The sequence below is a fragment of the Culex quinquefasciatus genome, chromosome 1 (genome assembly GCF_015732765.1).
Source record: "Culex quinquefasciatus strain JHB chromosome 1, VPISU_Cqui_1.0_pri_paternal, whole genome shotgun sequence".
Classification (NCBI taxonomy): Eukaryota; Metazoa; Arthropoda; class Insecta; order Diptera; family Culicidae; genus Culex; species Culex quinquefasciatus.
The window spans coordinates 14,693,613-14,713,744 of record NC_051861.1 but is presented as its reverse complement, the minus strand read 5'-3'; the positions used below and the strand labels follow the sequence as shown (position 1 = coordinate 14,713,744).

At 41.5% G+C, this 20,132-nt stretch overlaps 2 protein-coding genes across 10 annotated transcripts in view; both read left to right on the top strand.

The window, feature by feature from the left end:
• LOC6033013 (ankyrin repeat domain-containing protein 12) overlaps nucleotides 1-5,140 on the top strand; it is a 103,287-nt gene extending 98,147 nt beyond the window's left edge. For 6 of the 8 annotated variants that reach the window (XM_038255365.1, XM_038255372.1, XM_038255360.1 and 3 more), the window contains 2 exons: nucleotides 3,951-4,071; nucleotides 4,133-5,140. In XM_038255365.1, the coding sequence (XP_038111293.1) occupies nucleotides 3,951-4,071; nucleotides 4,133-4,722 (711 nt within the window). In that variant the 3' untranslated portion in view covers nucleotides 4,723-5,140. The remainder of the gene's footprint in view (nucleotides 1-3,950; nucleotides 4,072-4,132) is intronic. The other 2 variants (XM_038255384.1, XR_005277411.1) reach the window with 2 other exon arrangements.
• Nucleotides 5,141-10,957: 5,817 nt separating this feature from the next.
• LOC6033015 (venom allergen 3 homolog) lies at nucleotides 10,958-12,030 on the top strand. Of its 2 annotated transcripts, XM_038249812.1 has the most exons (4): nucleotides 10,958-11,060; nucleotides 11,179-11,337; nucleotides 11,401-11,642; nucleotides 11,705-12,030. In XM_038249812.1, exons 2-4 carry the CDS (start codon nucleotides 11,254-11,256, stop codon nucleotides 11,949-11,951), a joined length of 573 nt encoding a protein of 190 aa, XP_038105740.1. In that variant the 5' UTR covers nucleotides 10,958-11,060; nucleotides 11,179-11,253; the 3' UTR covers nucleotides 11,952-12,030. The 2 variants fall into 2 exon arrangements, with proteins under 2 accessions (XP_038105740.1, XP_001843523.2); XM_001843471.2 differs by having other exon boundaries at nucleotides 11,000-11,337.
• Nucleotides 12,031-20,132: the final 8,102 nt, after the last annotated feature.

Genomic DNA, 20,132 nt, shown 5'->3' with positions numbered 1-20,132 from the left:
CAGTGACGGGAACCGAACCCGAGACCTTTGTTTCTTTAAAAATGAAAGATGAGTGGAGCATTCTTTTTTTTCTGTAAGTTAACAAACGACTTGATCCAGAAAACATATTTAGATAAAAGCTGTGGTTGTATTGCGATGTCCCAGATGGAAAAAAAAAAACATTCTAACAAATTAAGGTCAATTGTGTCAATGGATACATTAGTCTACTCCATGGAAAGAAAATATATCGTGAAAGTTACGAAGAAGAAAGTTAAAATTATTTACAACTAGTTATTTGCCAAACCAAATTTAGTTTAATTTTTTTTCAGTTTGAGTTTTTCGAGGTCAAACAAGTTTTTAAAATTGAAAAAAAACTAGCTTAGAAGTTGCCTGTTTTTTTGCAAGCAGAAAAAATGCTGTCAGTGTTGAAAGCCAATCATTTTACGGCAAACTAGAGGTGGACAAAAAAGAGCGAGTCGCTCAAAGAGCCGATTCATTAAAAAGAGCGAATGAACCATGGCTCACCAAAAAAGAGTCGCGGTTCTTTTTGAAACTCCGATCTTTCGAAAGACCCGTTCCAAGATGGGACGGTTGTAGTACTAAAGTAGTATTTTTTGTAATTTTAAATATTTCAATGCCAATACAAAATTAATCCCATAATTATTCTATGGAATACTTTTTCAAGAAATTCAGGATAAATGGTAAAAGAGGGGCATTTTAGAAGCTGCAGGTATATTGCAATTTTCTCTTAAATGTTTTCAAACTTACTTATTCATTTTTGTTCAATTTTTTCATAGACAATCACACCGTCTTTTCAGTAAAATTTTGGGTGCCTTTCAATTATTCGAGCCTTTAGGTTCGAGTAAAATTTTTGATAAAAATACCGCCATAACTTTTGGGTTTCAACGCATCTTGTTATGTCTAGTTTTTATTTTCAAATAATTTATAAAAGTCAAATAACAAAAACATAAACAGGCCCACCATTTTTTAAAAACTAGCATTTTCATCAAAATTTAAAAAAAAGACCGAAAGAGCCGTTCAAAAGAGCCGCTCTTTTTAATGAGCGAACGAAAATGACCGGCTCCTGAAAAAGAGCGGTTTGCCCACCTCTAGTTATACAATAACAAAAAAATCATAACGACGAGTAACCAATCTTGTTATAAATAACATAAAATTTTATTGGACTAGTATTTTCGAATGTCAAAAAATGTTATTCTCAAGTTATTTCCTTCTGCTCGGGTAGCACAGCAAGTGTTCGTCCGTTTAAATAAAATGTAAAGAAGTATTAAAAAAAAAACAATATAACAATAGTAGTTCATGCAACAAGTTGCAAAAAGAGGATTTTGTCTGCACGAGTCGTACATTTATCCAACGAGGTTCACCGAGTTGGATAAATACGACGAGTGCTGAAAAAATCAAGTTTTGCAACGAGTTCCATACAACATTTTTTGCAATTCCAAAAAACACCCATTGGGTGAAAATTTTAAGTCAAATTTCCATGTATTTCGTCAAAAAATCGTTTAAATCAAAAAAATGTTAAAAAGTGTTACTTTTCGAAACAAGTGTTAAAAGTTCAAGATTCTTTTTTGCAATTCCGTCGTGAAACTACTTACTTTTGCTGTCATTCTTGAACGACGAAATAGCCTACTTTTCTGTACCAAACATAACAGAATCGAATAGCAACACTTTTCAAAATAAATGCTGAAAAGTTCTACTTTTCAGCACTCAAATGGGTGCTGAAAAGTTGAACTTTTCAGCACTTGTTTTGAAAAGTAACACTTTTCAACATTTTTTTGATTTAAACGATGTATTGACAAAATACATGAAAATTTGACTTAAAATTTCACTCAGTGTGTGTTTTTTTGGAATTGCAAAAAATGTTGTATGGAACTCGTTGCAAAACTTGATTTTTTCAGCACTCCTCGTATTTATCCAACTCGGTGAACCTCGTTGGATAAATCTACGACTCGTGCTGAAAAAATCCTCTTTTTGCAACTTGTTGCATAAACTACTATTTTTGTCATTTAAATTTGGTATACCGGTTTCGGTTGGCGAATTGATAATCAGAGTATGTTATTTTACTAATTCTAAATTGTTTATTTAACCTTAAATTTTTGCTGATTCAATCGAAAAATAAACTGTATCATCAATTTGAAGTCAACTTATTTCAAATGGTAATTTTCAGATGGAACTCCTTTCCATGTCGTCATCAACGAAATTGAAAACAACCAGCTTATGTCAACAGTGTTCCTCAAAATGTTGGCATATATAGCCATGCTTTTTCAAAGTTCAACCTAATGGCTCTGCAGTTACCCTCACTCAAAGCAGATTAATATCCCTGAAAGTGTGTTAATCCCCCTCGCCCGAACAATTGCATCGCAAATCCCAATCACCACGCTCTAATTACGTCCTGAGGGGATGAAAAAAAAACTCCCAAGTCGACCATCACCAGAAAAAAAAACCCCCGCAGGAACCAAACCAGAAGAAACTTGCCTTGGGGCGCCAAAAAATCACTCAACCCCAGAAGATTTTTTTTTTCCACCAAGTGTTGAATGAAGACGACGACGTGGTGCAAATTTATGCAAAACGATTCGCGCGCGCTCGTCCCTCCTTTGTATGCATGAACGGAGCAAATTTTAATTTAGTGGCACGTCAGAGAAATGAGCAGCGGCAGCAAACCCCACTATTCCATTACAGTAAATTTCCCTGGTGGTCATAAGTGGTTCGGGAAAATATTCTACTAGGCGAGAAAAAACAAATATCAGCGGTTGTTTAAGTTTGGGTGGGAAAATGTTATTTGAATTATTTTTTTAACTAAAAAAATTACAACCACAACCAAAATAAAAATGCTGATGGGAGAATTGCTTCATTTTTTTCTACTCCCAAAACCAGTCAAAGTTCAGGAAGAAGAGAGCGAAAAAAAACAAGGAATAAGTCCTGATCTACCCAGTAAACACTCCCGATTACACTCGGCTGGGACAGACCCCGGGAGGGAAATGTTGCGCCGCTGACTGGAGTGAAAATGAGTGCACTCAGCTGCTCAACTCAGCACTTTTTTTTGTTGTTGCTGGGGTCAGCACTCTTTTCGCAGGAAAAACACGACAGGAAAAAAGCCTTCCATGACACGACATTTTTCAAGTAATTTGAAACACCATTTTATCAGGACATTTGGTACAGAAAAGTTACAAAAAATGTTAAAATAAAGATATTTAGATTTTGAAGACAACATAGTTTTTAACAAATTTGAAAGAGGTTCAGCATTTTACATTGCAAACATTTACCTGACTATTTTTACTTTGGTAATTAATTTTTCAAGAAGACTTGAGTTGTGAAGTCCACACTCGAAAAGAAGTATTGAAATCGGTGGTAATAGCACTGAAAATACTTCCCGCCGTGCCAACCAGTCCCCTGCAGGGAGAATGGAAAACGAATTTATCTCCCAGTTTCCGAGAGCTCCAGCTCCTGAATTCTGCAAAACCAAACATGCCCATCCTCCTAGCCACTGCTAACTGGCTGGGAAAACTGGTTTACCAGCAAGCTTCACGTGTGCAAATGATAAGGTGTTAATTAGATAAGCCACCTCTGCCACCCCTGAAGTCCTTTAGGGTGCACACAAGTTGAGCTCAGAGTCAGCAAGTAATCTTGTTAACTGAGTTTTCCAGAGATTGCTCACCAGTTGATATATTTGTAGAGCTTGGTTTTTCGTTTGAGATGCACCCAATTTGCACGTTAGCACCTCACTTCTTATCACCTCTTCAGAATCATAGATCATAGACTGTGTATCATACATCAGTAATCCTTTGAACTCCCGTTTCCACCAAGACAGACTCACCGTAATCGGAGTGCTAAAACCCTGTACTTTTGTCAAACCCCGTAATTACAGTAACTTTGTATTGACGCAGTTGTTTGTTAAGATTAACCCCTGTCCAAAAAGGGCCACTAATCGTTTTTAAACATAACCTCCAAAACAGACCGAGCGCCGCCTCAGTCCGGACGTGAGCCGCTACGAACGGGCCCTGAACTGCACGACCAAGACGCATCGATGTCTGCACGCGACCCACGCGTACACGGGCATTCCCTGTGCAGCTTACAGTAAGTTCTCCCTTCCTGAAGGTATGCAGCCCGCTGACAAACCCTCTCTTATACCCCTCAGTTCCCATGATGAACCACCACACCATCCCCAAGTTTGGATTTGGTCCGTACAAATCATCTTCCACCGGGGTTGGCAGCTTTTTCCTGCCGAAAATCCTCACCAACCCGACGGACCGGAACTGTCCGGGGGCGGAAGCCGTCGCCGCCGCAGGTCCCAGCAGCAGTAAGGTAGCCCTAGAGTTGACCCACGGTAGCAACAAGCAAATCATTACACTGCCATCCGAGAAGCTCGATAGCAATAAGCGATACTATGTAACCTTTACCTTGAACAAACCCGATTCACAGCAAACCGAGGCCGACCACGCCCCCAAAGGCACCGATCCCACTCACTTGTCACTGTTGTCGTCCACAGGGAAGTCCGCGGAAGGTCAGCCTCAGCAGTCTGCCGGGAAGCCCCCGGAAGCAACGACTTCAGCAACATCTATCTCCCACTCGACAGCAGCTGGTGATGCCCAGAATCCCCAGCAGCAGCAGCAACAGCAACAGCACAGGTCCCAACTCCACCCAGGTCTTCCAGCCGTTGTAGAGGAGGACTCCAACCTAGACTCGAGCAGCTCCGGGCCGTCTCCCGCCGCCGTTGGAACCACGTAGTACCGATGGACGGACGTCCCGACCGCCGCTATATACATACTGCCAGAACTGGCCCTCCCCAATCAGAGGGGGGGAGCAGTTCCTTGTTCGTTGTTCTTTAAAGTTTTGGGTTATTTCTTCACTGTTTGTAAAACCCACCCTCTCCATTTCTCTCTCTACCAGTCGCAGAGCTTTCTTCTCTCTTCCGAGTGAGACACCTAGCGGGCACTAGCGCAAGCTTGGTTTTAATCACTCAACGAGAGGAAGAAAACGCTGCATTTGTTTATTTGATTATTGGTAGTGTTTTCAAACTATTCCAAACAAAACCGGAAAGCAATTCTTGTTGTAAATATGAGCAAATAATATACACAGACAGATATACAGTAATGATTGGTTCGGTTCTCTGGGACCGAATTTGATCGCAACCTTGAACAAAAAAGGTGTTTTGTCGACTTTGCTTCAAGAAATAACTCCCTGGGTTGTCATCTTTCCGCTACTTCTCCATCGTTTTCATTACAATTGGCTTCATCAGAGAATCTTCATTGTTGTTTTGTTTTCATGAAATTAAATATCCTCACAACTCAGCTGGTTGTCCGCTTTCTCTCCTTATTCAACACATAAACAATAAATTTGATTGAACTTCTTAGTTAAACCTTCCAAGTTATTTGCAATCAAGTCCGAAAAGCCATTCCACCTACGCCACACTCTTGTTGGATCAACTGAAGTTGAACTTCATGACCATTTCTCGATATTGATTTGCTCGCCCACCCATTGCTAAATCGTAAAAGCTGAAAAACCAAGGGTAATTCCACGAGCATAGTTGACCTTCAAGTGCCCCCGAAAGCCTCACCCAAACGGCCTTGACCCACTTTGGGCTTATCGCGTGATCCCCCACCCTGCGTGGTGAGTGTGTGACCTAATAACCTTCACGTGCCATACTCACACATAAACCGGGCCGAAACTTTTGCATGACTGCGGAAAGGTCCCTGAACTCGCTCGAAGCTGCCGTACACCAGTTCCCCCGTTAAGCCCCGGTCGTACAGTTCGTGCTGTTCCATAATTCATCAGAGAGTTCGCATGTGAGTGTGAGATTGTATGTGTGCCACAGGTAACTTGTACGTACCCGTGGGCCTTTCCGGGTACTTGTGCGATTTTGTTCGTCTTTTCGGAACATTTTAAGGTGATGTCTCGCTCTACATCACCTTAATGTTCCAAAATAAAACAAAACAATTGTTTTCTAACCAAAACAAACATTTCAAAACAATACAAGCTTAGTTCTCAATTCATCGTGCTCGTGCTATTTTAGTTAAGAATGCCATTTGGTGTAGCTTCACAGATCCCCAAAATTCGACGTGTTTTCTTGATACACCCTGAAAATGGCTGCACGTGCGACAACTGGACAAAGGAAATTTAGTCAGAAGACGTTTGACACGCGTACATTTCCGACTAATGTAAACATTTTCAACTAAACAAGATATTTACAAACTGCCCATTTTGTGTAAATATCAACTGACGTGAGCAGGAAACACTGTTAGTATATGTTTCCAGAGTTTTTTGTTGTGAAAAGGTCCAATTTTTTAATTAAATTTTGAGTGTTTCGTTCCACAATTTTCACAATGACTTTTTGTTTAGTTACGTGCTTCATTTTGACACGATGCAACTTGAATTGAGGCAGATCAATGATAGTCATTATGGTAACGTTAACCCGTTGAAACAAGAATCAGTGTTAATCTGTTGAGTTTTTTTTAAATATGTAAATTGCTATTGAAAATAATTGCGTTTAATTAGTTTAAAAAAATATTTTTGCGTCAACTTACTATGCATGTTTTTTTTCTCTTTTTTTATTTCGTCCAAGGTTCAAGGTTGATTGAACTGAGGTGGTGTGGCTAAGGTCAATTAAGGATTGAGTGGTTGACCGCATTGTGTTGCTGTGGCATGGCCACCGAATTGACGCTTTGTCGGCAAGTTCAATGGCAGTTGTGGCCACAGCAGAGGTAAAATTAAGTCACTTTGAAGGATAGCTGAACTTTTTTTTGTGATATTTATTATGCGAAAAATTTCTTTTATTTATTTCAATATTTCTGGCAGGAAATTTGTTTTTAGCATATTATGAAAAATTGTTTTATTTGAAATGCGCATTTGCTTATTTCGGCTTTACAAAAAAAAACTCAAAGATTTAATATTTATATGCATTTTAATGGTTTCACTGGCTTCGCTTTCTCTCTCTCTCTATGTGCTCGCAATTATCACGATGTGCCTTAATTTTCATTTCCGCGTTCATTTTTTTTGTGTCCTGTTTCAACAGTTAAGGCCAGTCGGGTGGCATTTTTTTCTCACTTGAGGACGCAAACCATTTCACAATGCCACCTCCGGTTATTCCGGCCCCGTTGGAGTTCATATTTATGCAATTTTTCATTCGTTCTGCTGGCCGGCGGGAATTTTGTCGAGCTTTTCACGCGGAAAATGAAAGTGGAAAAAAAGAGAGGTTCCTTTTTTGAAAGTTTGAAAAATTGGACAAAAAAAATCTTGCTTTTAATTCAAGTAAATCATGATTGATACTATTTACTTTTGTCAACTTATATTAAAATTTTAAAGATCAATATTTATTTATTTTCTCGGTGCACAATTGCATTCTCCAAAGCTTCCCAAGAGCATGACGGCGTTGGAGGTCGCAAATTAAATGAACCAAATAACACTGCTTCCCGGTAGTGACGTCGCCAACGTCCTTCCTGTCAGACATTCTCAATCACGCTCCCGGAAATTCGTACCAGGAATGCTCAAGTGACACAAAGTGTGGCAAAATTTCCAGAATGAATTAATTTCTCCTGGTGGAGAATGCCAGGTAATTTTTTTCCATTTAAAATTGATTGTGATAATTTGAATCATCAGATTTTTCAAGAAATTTGCGGTCAATCATAATCATCATCATAATCGAGTGATTCCACTTCAAACGGAAATTTAATGAATTCCATTGCAGAACACGCCCTATGGAGTCATTTTTATCGGATGGGAATACATGTAAAATTTAATGATTTAAACATAATGAAAATAACCAGGTGCCTTGCTTACACTATTTTAAAAATGGTAGAAAATCACTTTGTCCTAAAGTCAGGCTCAGTATCACCCCTTAATGAAGGTATCCTAATCTTTGGCGATTGTGTCCGACTATTACCAACACTCCAATAACAACGTGAAAACAATACACAGTGGTCCATTAGGGTGTAATATCAAAAACGATTTTCCAGCACAGCATTATTTTAGTCCCTTTTGGGGTCCTAAACAACCCCCCAAAGTTTGGGAACGATTGGTTTAGTCCTCACTTTGCGCAAAGCAATTCAATTTTCCATACAAATTTGTATGGGAAATTTTTTTTTTGATTTTGATATTTAAAAATCTAAGTTTCACGCTATACTAAAACCGGATTCATATTCGGATGCTCTGGAATGTGCTCTACAACTTTCTCGAAGAGAGTATGGTGCTAACTTGCTCCTGAAAGAAGATACAGCGTCCTCAAAACTCGTCTAAAACGTGATTTTCGATCAAAAAACACGTTTTAGACGGGTTTTGAACACGCTGTATCTTTTTGTAGAGCACATTCCAGAGCATCTGAATATGAATCCGGTTTTGATATAGCGTAAAACGTAGATTTTTTAAATATCATAATTCAAAAAAAATATTTTTGCTGTAAAAATTTGTATGGAAAATTGAATCACTTTGCGCAAAGTGGGGACTTAACCAATCGTTACCAAAATTTGGGGAGTTGTTAAGAACCCTATAAGGAACCAAAAAGTTGCTGTGCTAGCTAAATTTGGACAACTTTTTTTTCCATACAACCATATCACACCCTAGTGGTCCATATCGCAAAATTAAGTCGAAAATGGATTTGATTATGGTTTGATTGGAAATTAGGGTGGTGGTGAAAATCAAACTTTTCAGGAATATTTTTGGAATTTTTTTTTCTTCTAGAAAATTGTTGGGCTTGCCAATCCAAGCAACTTTGTCGAAGACACCAACATTTTATCTCGTAATCTACGCCTTCTACGACCAAGTTTATAGAAATCATCTGAGCAAACCTTCAAAAGTCAGTTTTTTGAACGTGGCAACTTAGGGTTAAGTTTGAGAGAAAAGTGGTATTCAGGGCACTTTTAAAGCTCTAAAAAACAACCTTTTTTATGTTTTGGTCAAGTCAATTTGGACGTAAGGGTCAAAAGTTATAGCGATTTTAAGGTAAAAAAGATGCAAATTTAAAACATAAATATCTCGAAAAGGCGCAAGCCACATTTTAAGCACCAGGATGCATTTGAAGGAGGAGATGCAACACTACAAACGCTGGAAAAACCCAGGGGTGTTTTTCTTTAAACTCGAGATATCTTCATTTGAAAAAGTATGATTCTCAAGGGAAAACCTTATGGGACCTTTTCGAGGGGAAAACCTTATGGGGGTGCCTTTTCGAGATATTTAAGTTTTAAATTTGCATCTTTTTTACCATAAAATCGCTGTAACTTTTGACCCTTAAGTCCAAATTGACTTGTCAAAGGTTTGTTTGATTTTTCGCTCCGCGTTTTTTTCGTCTTCTGAGGATTTCCGTCAAATTCTTATCGGCTAGTTCTAGACGAACTTGTGAGTGGCAGTGGACAAGGTGGAGATAGTGGAGATATCCGGGATTCGCGTTGCGTTGCTGCATGTCCGGGAAGACGTCGCTGACCTGGGATAGAGCCTCAATCGCGCAGATGACGAGGAAATCTTGGCTGATTTGATGCGGCCGGATTGGCGGCTCCTAAGAACTTAAGAGCTGCAGGTTGGGACACAATCTGGCTGTGTCTTTCGAAGATTTTAAGATTTGCTGATTCTTGGTGAGAGCTTTCCATCATTATTTGCAAAATGATTATATTCCCTTATATTATTATACTATAAATTCAATAGCCCTCCTACCCCTTCCTCACTTTCCCATTCCTTAATCCCATTTTGCCCAAATCCACTTCCCCCTAAAAATATAATTATCTGCCAAATTTACACTAACAAACCACACCTAACTGATCCGGAGCGTTTGGTACGGTATGTCCACGCATCCTTCCTCCCCTGTAGATTCTGTGGAATGTGATCCGTTCACAGAATCCTCTCTGCGGTAAACACAACGTAGTAGGGCTGGCCGCTTTAATTTTTGTATTACATTTTCGGGTGATCTCGGATGTAATGCAATTATTAATATAGACAAGAAAAGTGCTTGGGGCGTAATCTAATCACAAGACTTTCCAGCATGCTTTCATCGGACTGGCTGCGTTTGTGTTAGATTAGATTAGATTAAGTCCAAATTGACTTGTCAAAAAATAAAAATGTTTGTTTTAAGAGCTTTAAAAGTGCCCTGAATACCACTTTTCTCTAAAACTTAACCTTGAATTGCCACATTAAAAAAAAAACGGATTTTTGAGGGTTTGCTCAGATGCTTTCTATAAATTTGGTCGTAGAAGGCGTAGATTACTAGATAAAATTTGGTGTCTTCGATATTTAAAGCTGATTTTTCAAAATAGGTATTTTTGGAAAAAAAAAAGTCAAAGAAAAATCGATCGGTGTTTTCATATAAGAAATAAAATTTGCAATTAAAAATGAATTCACACATTTTGTTTGTAAAGTGCACAGTTTTCAAGTTAATGGCACTCAACGATGCCAGATTATTTTTAGGGTGATCTGTATTTTCCTTAAAAATAAATCTGAATTTTATCTATATCATGTCAAAATTAAAGCCGCAGAAGAACAGCAGTGGGGGCGGGCGAAACGGGACAACAATCTGAACAGGGACAGTTTTTAGAGCACTTGAAAGCTTCAAATATTGAAAACGATGCGGTATGTTTGTTGTTCTTTGTCTGTTTTATCTAAAAATATCCAAATATTAGGCAATAACAATGCTAAAACAGCTGTCCCTATTCACCCATGTGTCCCGTTCTGCTTAAGAATTGTTGTACAGAATTGTACTGAATTGTTTTAATTTTTAAATATTATCATTAAAAATATCTGTAATTTTTGGATCGAAAAATCTATAAACTAAAGATTTATTTGTATATTTTGCATGACTGTAGGCACTTCAGGTTCATTTTTTCGAAAAACTTTCAGTTTTCTGCATTTTCAAAATAATTTGTGGAGGAAAACACCCCTGCGGACTATAACTATTTTCGAAAACCGAAAATAGACCTCAAACAATATTTTGTAAACCAAACAAATGTTTTGCGGAACAGTTAACAACTGCTCATTTTTGCTGACTTCAACTGTCATGTTCTCGGAATATACTCTATTGTTTGGAGGTTTAGGAATATGTGTCCAGCTTTTAAACGTGGTTTTCAGAGTTAGTGATAATAGCTTTTACGGTAATTGCTTTCTACTTTCTCTCTTGAATCGTTTTCTGTCGAATGTTATCTGAAGTTATCGTCCATTATTTATGTCCACCTTTTGGACCAATTCGTCTCTGTTTGATTATTTGAAGAGGCTCCAACGTTGAGACAATATAAAAACAACGAGACACATTCTAAAACGCAATCAGTCCGACAGCAGATCGACACCATGAAGCCACTTTTTTTGGCCAGCGGACAGCAGAATTACTCCTCCAGCGCGTTCTACCCGTCGGCGGCCCGGATGGCAACATTGGTGAGGCGTTTTGAGCAATGAACCGGGGTAATAATTTCGATTGTGTTGTTGTTTTTCTTTCAGCGCTGGGACAATGAACTGGCGGCAATTGCCGCGGCCAATGTCCGCCGTTGTCAGTATGGGCATGACAAATGCCGTAACACGCCGCAGTATTCCAACGCGGGACAGAATATAGCCAACCTTGCGTTTCAGAACACCAACTATGTCGATTCGGACGTGATCCGGGACTTTATCAACGACTGGTATTCGGAATATGCCGTAGCCAACCCGGCACTGATGGCTTCGTATCCGAAGGGTTACACTGGGTGAGAAATTTACTTGGTGCTTTGTAAATGTCAACAAAAACATAAATTTACCTTCTTTTTAGTCCCGCTATTGGTCACTTTACCCAGATCGTGTCGGACCGGTGTACGGCCGTGGGTTGCGCGATGGTTCGGTACGTGGACGGCGATGGGTGGACCAACCAGAACCTGGTGTGCAACTATGCCATCACCCAGATTACGAGCCAGCCGATCTACGTGGCCGGTTCCGCTTGCTCGCAGTGTGCCACCGGATGCAATCCAAAGTACCCGGGACTGTGCAACCCGGAGGAGAAGATCTTCCCGAAACCGTAAATTAACTAGTTGCATAAAGCATCCATGACTTTGGTTTTTACCATGATTGATAACAAAAACAAGAATTTTTTCGAACATATTTTTTACTTAAGCTTACAAAATTCGATGCCAAAGTTAGACGACAAAGCGTGCAGGAAAAAATATCCATGAAAAAAACACCTTAAAACATGTGCTTTGTCACAAAAATGAAATCTAAATATAAAACGATACTTCATCCACCCTTAGGTGGTTGGCACCTTCCATTTCCATTATCTGATCTGATTGAAATAATACCTGTATAGCAATTTTGTAAATTTCCGGAGTTTTTTTTTGCCTTCCTCGCACTACTGAGGAAAGGCTATAAAATCACTCGAAAAATGAACTTTTTAATTAGACCTCCTAGACCTACCGTCATTTATACAAATCGACTCAGTGTGTGATAACACAGCTAAAAAAGTAGTAATCCACTTGCGTGTTAAAGGCCTGGGTGTAAAATAAATATTGCAATATTTTTGGCATTTTTATGTGATTTTACACCCTGAAATATGTAGCCCATCAGTATGGGAAACCTACTTGACTGAAATGTCAAGCTCATTTATGCGTTTATCCTTAGGGGAGAGTGGGGAGACTTGATCCCCGGGGACACTTGATCCCAAGCCTCTATCTCGTCAGCAATTAGCTTTGTTCTAGAAAGTTGTCATTGTAGAAAAACAAAGAAAAAAATAAAAAAATGTTTCGATTGAGTTACTCACATTTTATAAAAAGTGCTGCAAAAAACTTCCAAGAGATCTTTTTTCTTTGTTTTGATAAGTATAGAAAACACTCAAAAAAAAATTCAAAAAAATATGGTTTATACATGAATTGTTTGAAAAACATATCAACTCCAAAACGCTTACGCATTTGACGTTAAATTTATCGTCATACTATTTTTACAATCAATTGTTTATAAATGTGCGTTTAGGGAGACTCGATCCCTGCATTTTTATAGTCACTGGAATCAGCCTCAAGATTAAATAATTGGGCTGGGTTTTCGTACAAAGTTTCCTTTAGTATAGTTGAACATAACTTACTGCAGTTTAAACCATTTTTCAAAAGTTTTGTAAACAAAAATTACCAGCTTTTGTAAACATGCCCAATTTTTGTCTAAAAAAGAAAATTTTAAGTTTTTAAATAATTGGCATGCAAAACTTATTATATTTTGAACACAAACGTACATGTTTAATGTGAAATTGCTGTAACTTATAGAAAATTAAAAGTTTGGATGAATAAGAAACATTTTGCTTAAGATTTCTTCAAAATGTTAAAAGGGGGATCAAATTACCCTCAACATTTTGAAAATGCTGGATTAAAATATTTGTTTAATACGCTTGGCAAGATTAGAAGAGTTTTTCTGATGAAATACCCTTATCAGCCAAACATAGTTGAATGTTTAAGCTTTCAATTCATGCAAAAAGTTCATAGTTTTGTGAGAGATTAACAGAGTTATGTGCGATACAAAAAAAGGGGATCAAGTCTCCCCACTCTCCCCTACAGCTATTGATGGGTCTGATGGCCGAGTGGGCTAAGGCGCCAGTACATGCTAATGGTGCTGGGTTTGAATCACGTCGGTTGCAACTTTTTTTTGTGTTTGCAAAAAATGTACATGCAGTGTGTAATATTAAGTGTTTATTTTGACGAAGGTGCATGCTTTTGCATGCGATTTTACCATCGTATTTTTTGCTGTGCAGCTGAGCAAATGTCTGTGTGTTTGGCTGTATGTAGACATGTGTACCGAATCAATGTCACTGGAATAACTCGTCACTGACTGAGCCGATTTTGACCGTATTGGCCTCATTCTATTCGTCTTGGGGTCCCATGAGTCCCTATTGAAATTTATAAGATTTAGTAAAGCACTTCAAAATTTATGCTTAAAAAACTGCTGCATATAAATTTCACAATATGCAAAAAAGGTGGTTTTTGCATGAAAGCCTGCCATATTAAACATTTATAGGAAGGTTTTGAAATTACCTTTCTTGTGGATTAAAAATTTTGAAGATCTGACTTACCTATCAAAAATTAAAAGCAGTTTAAAAATGGTCTAAATTTACATAACCTCAAATGGTTGGGTCTAATCGCCACGAAAAAGCCGTGTAGACCCGGGCAGACGAAACGAAAAAAAACGAAACTATTGGCACTACGCCCCCCGGGGCATGGCCTTCCTCTAACGTGGGATTTCTGCTCCAGCGCCTCTGACGAGACAGGAGAAACCGGGACCGACGTTTTACTTCACCATCCGATAGAAGCTCAGTGGATAAGGCGGGAATCGAACCCGCGTCTCATAGCATCATCGGGATCGGCAGCCGAAGCCGCTACCCCTGCGCCACGAGACCCGGGCAGACGGTAATAACTAAATTCATAAATTCATGCCTGTTTTAGCAAAAGGTCGTAAAAAATGCGAGAATCTGTGACAATCGAACACGATACGCTTTCCTTCGGAAACAATTAGAAACACGCGTGAATATAGCTTAAAACGAGTAGATTTATTTGCACGTGATTTTGTATGCGAGAACAAGAGTGCGTGTAGTCTTGTACGTGGCTTTATTTCAACTGATTAGACGGTCTAGAGCAGAGATCTGATCTCCTCCAGACGAATTTGGATGTGAAAAAGAATGATAAAGTTCTTCTCGATCGGGCACGATCACTCGCCGATCGTGGCTTCATACTACCGTGTGTGTGATAAGGGATAGTGTAGAAAACAATAAATTCAAGTTCAGCTTAAATCTAAAAGAACGCAGCATTCGTTAGGGTGGTGCGTTAACAATGCCATTTCAATAACAAATACTGTTAAAATAACAGAAAGTGTTATGGAATCTTCAAATTGATATTTTAATTAGGGTTTAATAACAGTTTATGTTATCATAATAAAATTTGTTATTTGTTTGATATTGGAAGAAAGCCAAAACAACTTGGGAATAACATTTTTTGTTATGGAAGAATAACTCCAACTGTTATTGGGATGATCGGATTAGTTGTTAAAATAACAAAAAAATAATAACAAAGATTTGTTCGAAAAATAACTAAAAATGTTATTAGTCCGTTATTACAATAACAATCCAATAACAAAAAAATCATAACGACGAATAACAAACATACATACCAATCAGCTTAGAACACCATACGCGGTGCCCGTGCTGTATCAAGAAGGTTGTTCCATGTTGCTCGGTTCTGGGCTGCAGCTCGCCAGTCTCCTAGGTTGCAGATCTTTCTTAGGTCCGCCTCGATCTGATTTCCCCATCGTGCACGCTGTGCTCCTGCTCTTCGGCCTGTGCCGCCATCGGGTCGCGCGCGGTCAAAGAGCATCGTGACAGGATGGTCTTCGTCCATCCTCGCGACATGGCCGGCCCACCTGAGCCTCCCGATTCTCGCCAGGGTAACGATTGTCGGTTCTCCCAGCAGCGCGTGCAGTTCGTGGTTCATGCGCCTTCGCCACTCGTTCTGAGCTGTACGTACTCCACCGTAGATCGTTCGCAGCACCTTCCGTTCGAAAACTCCAAGGGCTCGTTCGTCCTCTTGCCGCAGCGTCCAGGTCTCATGGCCATAGAGGGCAACCGGTCTAATCAGTGTCTTGTACAGGGTCAGCTTCGTGGCGCGTTGCACTCGATCAGATGTCAAGGTTTTCCGTAATCCAAAGTAGGCGCGATTCGCGGAGTGGATACGAGTCCGGATCTCTAAGCTGGTGTCGTTGTCGGCCGTTACCAGCGATCCCAAGTACACGAATTCGCTCACCTCCTCCAGCACATCACCATCCACAGCTAAAGGGGTGAGTCTTGGGGGGTCAACGTCCTTTGAGCCCCTCCCTTTCATGTACTTTGTTTTCGTCGTATTCATGGCCAATCCAATTCGTCCTGCTTGCGTCTTTAAGGCGGTGTAAACCCTTTTCACCGTCTCTAGGTCTCTCGCTATAATGTCAATGTCGTCCGCATAAGCAAGAAGTTGAACTGTCCTGTTGCAAATCGTGCCTCTCGTGTCTATACCCGCTCTTCGCACAACTCCCTCAAGTCCGATGTTAAACAGCGCATTGGATAAGCCGTCACCTTGTCGTAACCCTTGGTGCGATTGGAAGGGGTCCGCTAGCTCCCCTGCCACTCGCACGTGACACATCACACGATCCAAGGTAGCCTTGATCAGCCGAGTCAGTTTGTCCGGAAATCCGTTCTCGTGCATGATCTGCCATAGCTGTTCGCGGTCGACTGTATCGTACGCTGCCTTGAAATCGATGAAGATGTGATGTGTGGGCACGTTGTACTCACGGCATTTCTCGAGGATCTGCCGGAGCGAGAAAATTTGGTCCGTGGTGGCCCGAGCGCCAGTAAACCCCGCTTGATAGGGGCCCACGAACCTCCGTGCGTACGGTGTCAGCAGACGGCAGAGGATCTGGGAGAGGATTTTATAGGCCGCGTTGATAAGCGTGATGGCACGGTAGTTGCCGCAGTCCAGCTTATCGCCCTTTTTGTAGATGGGACACACGACACCATCCATCCATTCTTCTGGTAGTTTCTCCTCCCTCCAGATCTTAGAAATCACCAAGTGGATCGCCCTCGCCAACTGCTCTCCTCCATATTTGAAGAGCTCACCGGGTAACCGATCTTTACCGGCGGCCCTGTTGTTCTTCAGCTGCCTGATCTCCTTCTTCACCGTCTCCAGATCAGGTGCCGGGAACTGTTGGTCAGCAGCGGGCGGTCCAAGTTGGGTTTCAAAGCCGTCTCCATGCGCTACATCGCCGTTGAGGTGCTCGTTGAAGAACTGCTGCCACCTGTTCAACACCTCGCCTTTGTCCATAAGAAGGTTTCCCTCGGCGTCCCGACAAGTGTTGGCTTGCGGCGCATAGCCTTTGCGGGACCGGTTAACCTTCTCGTAGAACTTTCGCGTCTCGTTCTGCCGGAACAGCTGCTCCATTTCGGCGCGATCGCGATCTTCCAGCTGGCGCTTCTTGAGCTTGAAGACCGTTCTCTGCTGTTTCAGCGCTTGTTTGTATCTGGCCACGTTCTCATCAGTTGCGGCTCTCAGCTTCACCGCGTAAGCTGCTTTCTTCTCGTCAAGTAGCCGCTGGCACTCCTCGTCGAACCAGCGCTGCTTTCCAACTCGGACCGTACTACCTAACGCGGCTTCAGCGGCACTGCCGATGGCCGAGCAAATTCTGCTCCATCCATCGTTGAGCGAGGCAGCGCCGAGTTCCTCCTCCGTTGGCAGGCTCGCTTCCAGCTGCTGCACGTAGTGCTGAGCCGCAGCCGTGTCCTGCAGCCGCTCGGTGTTGAACGGCGGTGGGAGCCGGCTCCGTCGTCGGTGGTACGTCGTCGACAGTTTTGAGTGCATGCTTGCACCCACCAGGTAGTGGTCCGAGTGGATGTCCGCACCGCGGTACGTGCGGATGTTCCGTATGTCCGAGAAGAATCGGCCGTCGATGAGGACGTGGTCGATTTGTGTTTTTGTTCGTTGGTTAGGCGATGTCCAGGTGACTTTGTGGATGTCTTTCCGGGGGAAGAATGTGCTCCGTACCACCATACCGCGGGAGGCTGCAAAGTTGATGCACCGCTGGCCGTTGTCGTTGGTGACGGTGTGCAGGCTGTTCGGCCCGATCACCGGCTTGTACATCTCCTCCCTTCCTATGCGGGCGTTCATATCTCCGATGACGATCTTGACGTCCCTCTGCGGGCAGCTGTCGAACTTCTGCTCCAGCTTCGCGTAGAACGCTTCCTTCTCGGCATCGGATGATTCCTCGTGTGGGCAATGTACGTTGAAGATGTGATAGTTGAAGAAACGGCCTTTAATCCTCAACCTACACATCCGGTCGTCGATCGGCTCCCAATCTATCACACGACTCCGCATCTTGCCCAACACTATGAAGCCGGTTCCCAGCTTGTTTTCGGCTCCGCCGCTCTGGTACATGGTGAGCTCCAAAGCATCATCCTCCCACATCTTCGCTCCCTTCCAGCACATCTCCTGCAGTGCTACAACATCGAAGTTGCGGGGTTTGAGCTCGTTCAACAGAGCGTACTCATACCCATCGAAACGTAGCGATCTGCAGTTCCATGTTCCGAGTTTCCAATCGGTGTTTTTTTCGTGCCTAGGTCTATGCCGTTTGTTCCGGATCCTTATTCCTTCTTGATTGTTCGTAATGATTTTGGTTTCGGTATGCAGCCGGATTGGGGCTGCGATACCTAGTCTCGGGGTGGGGCTGCCACCTTGAAGCTACCGAGACCCAGCTCCGGTTTTCTCTCGACACCGTAACGGGGGCCTTTCTCACGAGGCCTAACGGCATAGCTACACCTTCCGAAGAGGATGGAGCCCCCCTTCCCTGTCAGCATACTACCAGAGTTCCCACCGGGGTTGGTTACCCGATCTCTCCAATGGTTACTAGTATCCCGGCTAGCGCCGCGGGGAGGCCAGGGTATCGGAGTTACTGGACAAGAGGCTAAAGGACCGCTTGGTGGGTCTATTTTATTCCTGCGGTACTCGAAGTACCTATGGTACGCCATGTCCAGTCGTTCGCTAACCATAACGAATAACAAATCTTGTTATAAATAACATATAATGTTATTGGCCTAATATTTTCAAATATCAAAAATTGTTATTCCAGGGATGCCATTTTCCTCAACGGCGGTGTCTTTATAGTCTTGGCAAAAAGTCTGTTCGTAGTATGTTTTTTTTTACTCATCACTTATTTTTATTAGGATCTCTTAGGTGCTGCGATCACGTTAGTGGAGATCCATAAACAATGTGAACACTTTCGGGGGATTGGAATCACTCTATAAATGAGAGGAAGGCACTAACCACCACACTAAAGGTGGATTAAGTAACGTTTTTTTTTTTTAATAGGTCCAATATACCAAATTTTCAGTTATTGCTTTTTGGGTGTTTTGTAATACCCCTGACTCAAGACGGTTTCAAAAACGCCCAGAATGCAAGAACTGAAAATTTGGTATATTGGACCACTTCAAAAAAAAACTCCAGATTTGTTCTACGTACTTATCCTCAAACAGTAACTATTTTGAAGGTTATTTTGATTGTCTATGCCGAGCATGAGATTAATCTACAATTTGATGTGAAGGGCGCACATTGAATCTATTCGATTTTGCCAGGTTATTTAGCGATATGATTTAGACTTTTTGAGACACTTTTATAAGTAACCATGCGCATCCCTTTATGTTTACTATCTCCTTTGACAAACGTGGGTGCTCATGGTTTCTTAAAATGATTCCACACCATGTATCCGAAATTTACAAAAAAATTTGAAGGGATGTTTGGATTTTACCTCCAGCGCCAAATGCTTAACCCTTCGTAGCCGTAGCCAGTAGAACTGTGGCTCAGATTAGAAGGAGTTAATTTTCACATTACTGCCGTATGAATTTTATTTATTGCAGGATGTCCACTAAAATTCAAGTATGTCTATTGGAGCGCGTTCAGGGAGTCCAAATCTGCCATACCTTGTCAAAACTTTAAAAAATGTCCTTAAAACTTAAAAAGCCACATCACCGCCTAAGTTTCGTTCAAGTCAAGCACATCCCCTTAAACGAAATGAAAATTACTCGGCCGTACTTGTCGCACTCTTCACTTGCTGATGCCTCGAGGATAAACGTAAAAACAATGCTTTTCCATGGCATCACAAAACACGGAAAGTGAACAAAAAAATAAAGAATCTTCAACATTATACGCGATCTGCCCCCTCCAGGAACGTGCTTTCTTCCCAATTAGCGCCCGGAATCGCACCCACGCACACCTTGTACGACTTGGTTGGCTGCCTCGGAGGAAGGATTCGTGCTTAAATCAGTGCTCTTCTGCCCATCATGTGGAAACGTTGTTTCCCAGGTAATGGCTCAGCTGGCAGGTCCATCCGTTCGCATTTTGTTGGAGTATTTTTTTTCCCAGCAAAACTCTTCTTGGCAGAGAACAGCACGGAAGGGCGTCGGCTTTTATTGGACCACTTGAGGAAATAACTCGCGTCGTTTCTTCCGCCATCCGCCACCAGCCGGAAGTTAGGTCGCATTTCTGGCCTGGAGCAGGGGATTTCAAGGACGACGCTACCAAGTACCAGTCCCGGAAACCGGCACGCTAGATGCTGCCGTTTATCATTTATTCATAAACTGCTCTGGCTGCCCGAGCTTTGTTGGATTTCTCTGTGAAAAATTGAAAATTAGAAGAAGAGTCGCGTGATCGAAAAATATA

What these genes read in the sequence shown, in the direction of transcription:
- LOC6033015 (XM_038249812.1), top strand. Translation starts at nt 11,254, where the DNA reads ATGAAGCCACTTTTTTTGGCCAGCGGACAGCAGAATTACTCCTCCAGC. An exon ending in CGGCCCGGATGGCAACATTG is followed by an intron (nt 11,338 to 11,400) that starts GTGAGGCGTTTT and finishes TTTTTCTTTCAG; the next exon opens with CGCTGGGACAATGAACTGGC. An exon ending in TATCCGAAGGGTTACACTGG is followed by an intron (nt 11,643 to 11,704) that starts GTGAGAAATTTA and finishes CCTTCTTTTTAG; the next exon opens with TCCCGCTATTGGTCACTTTA.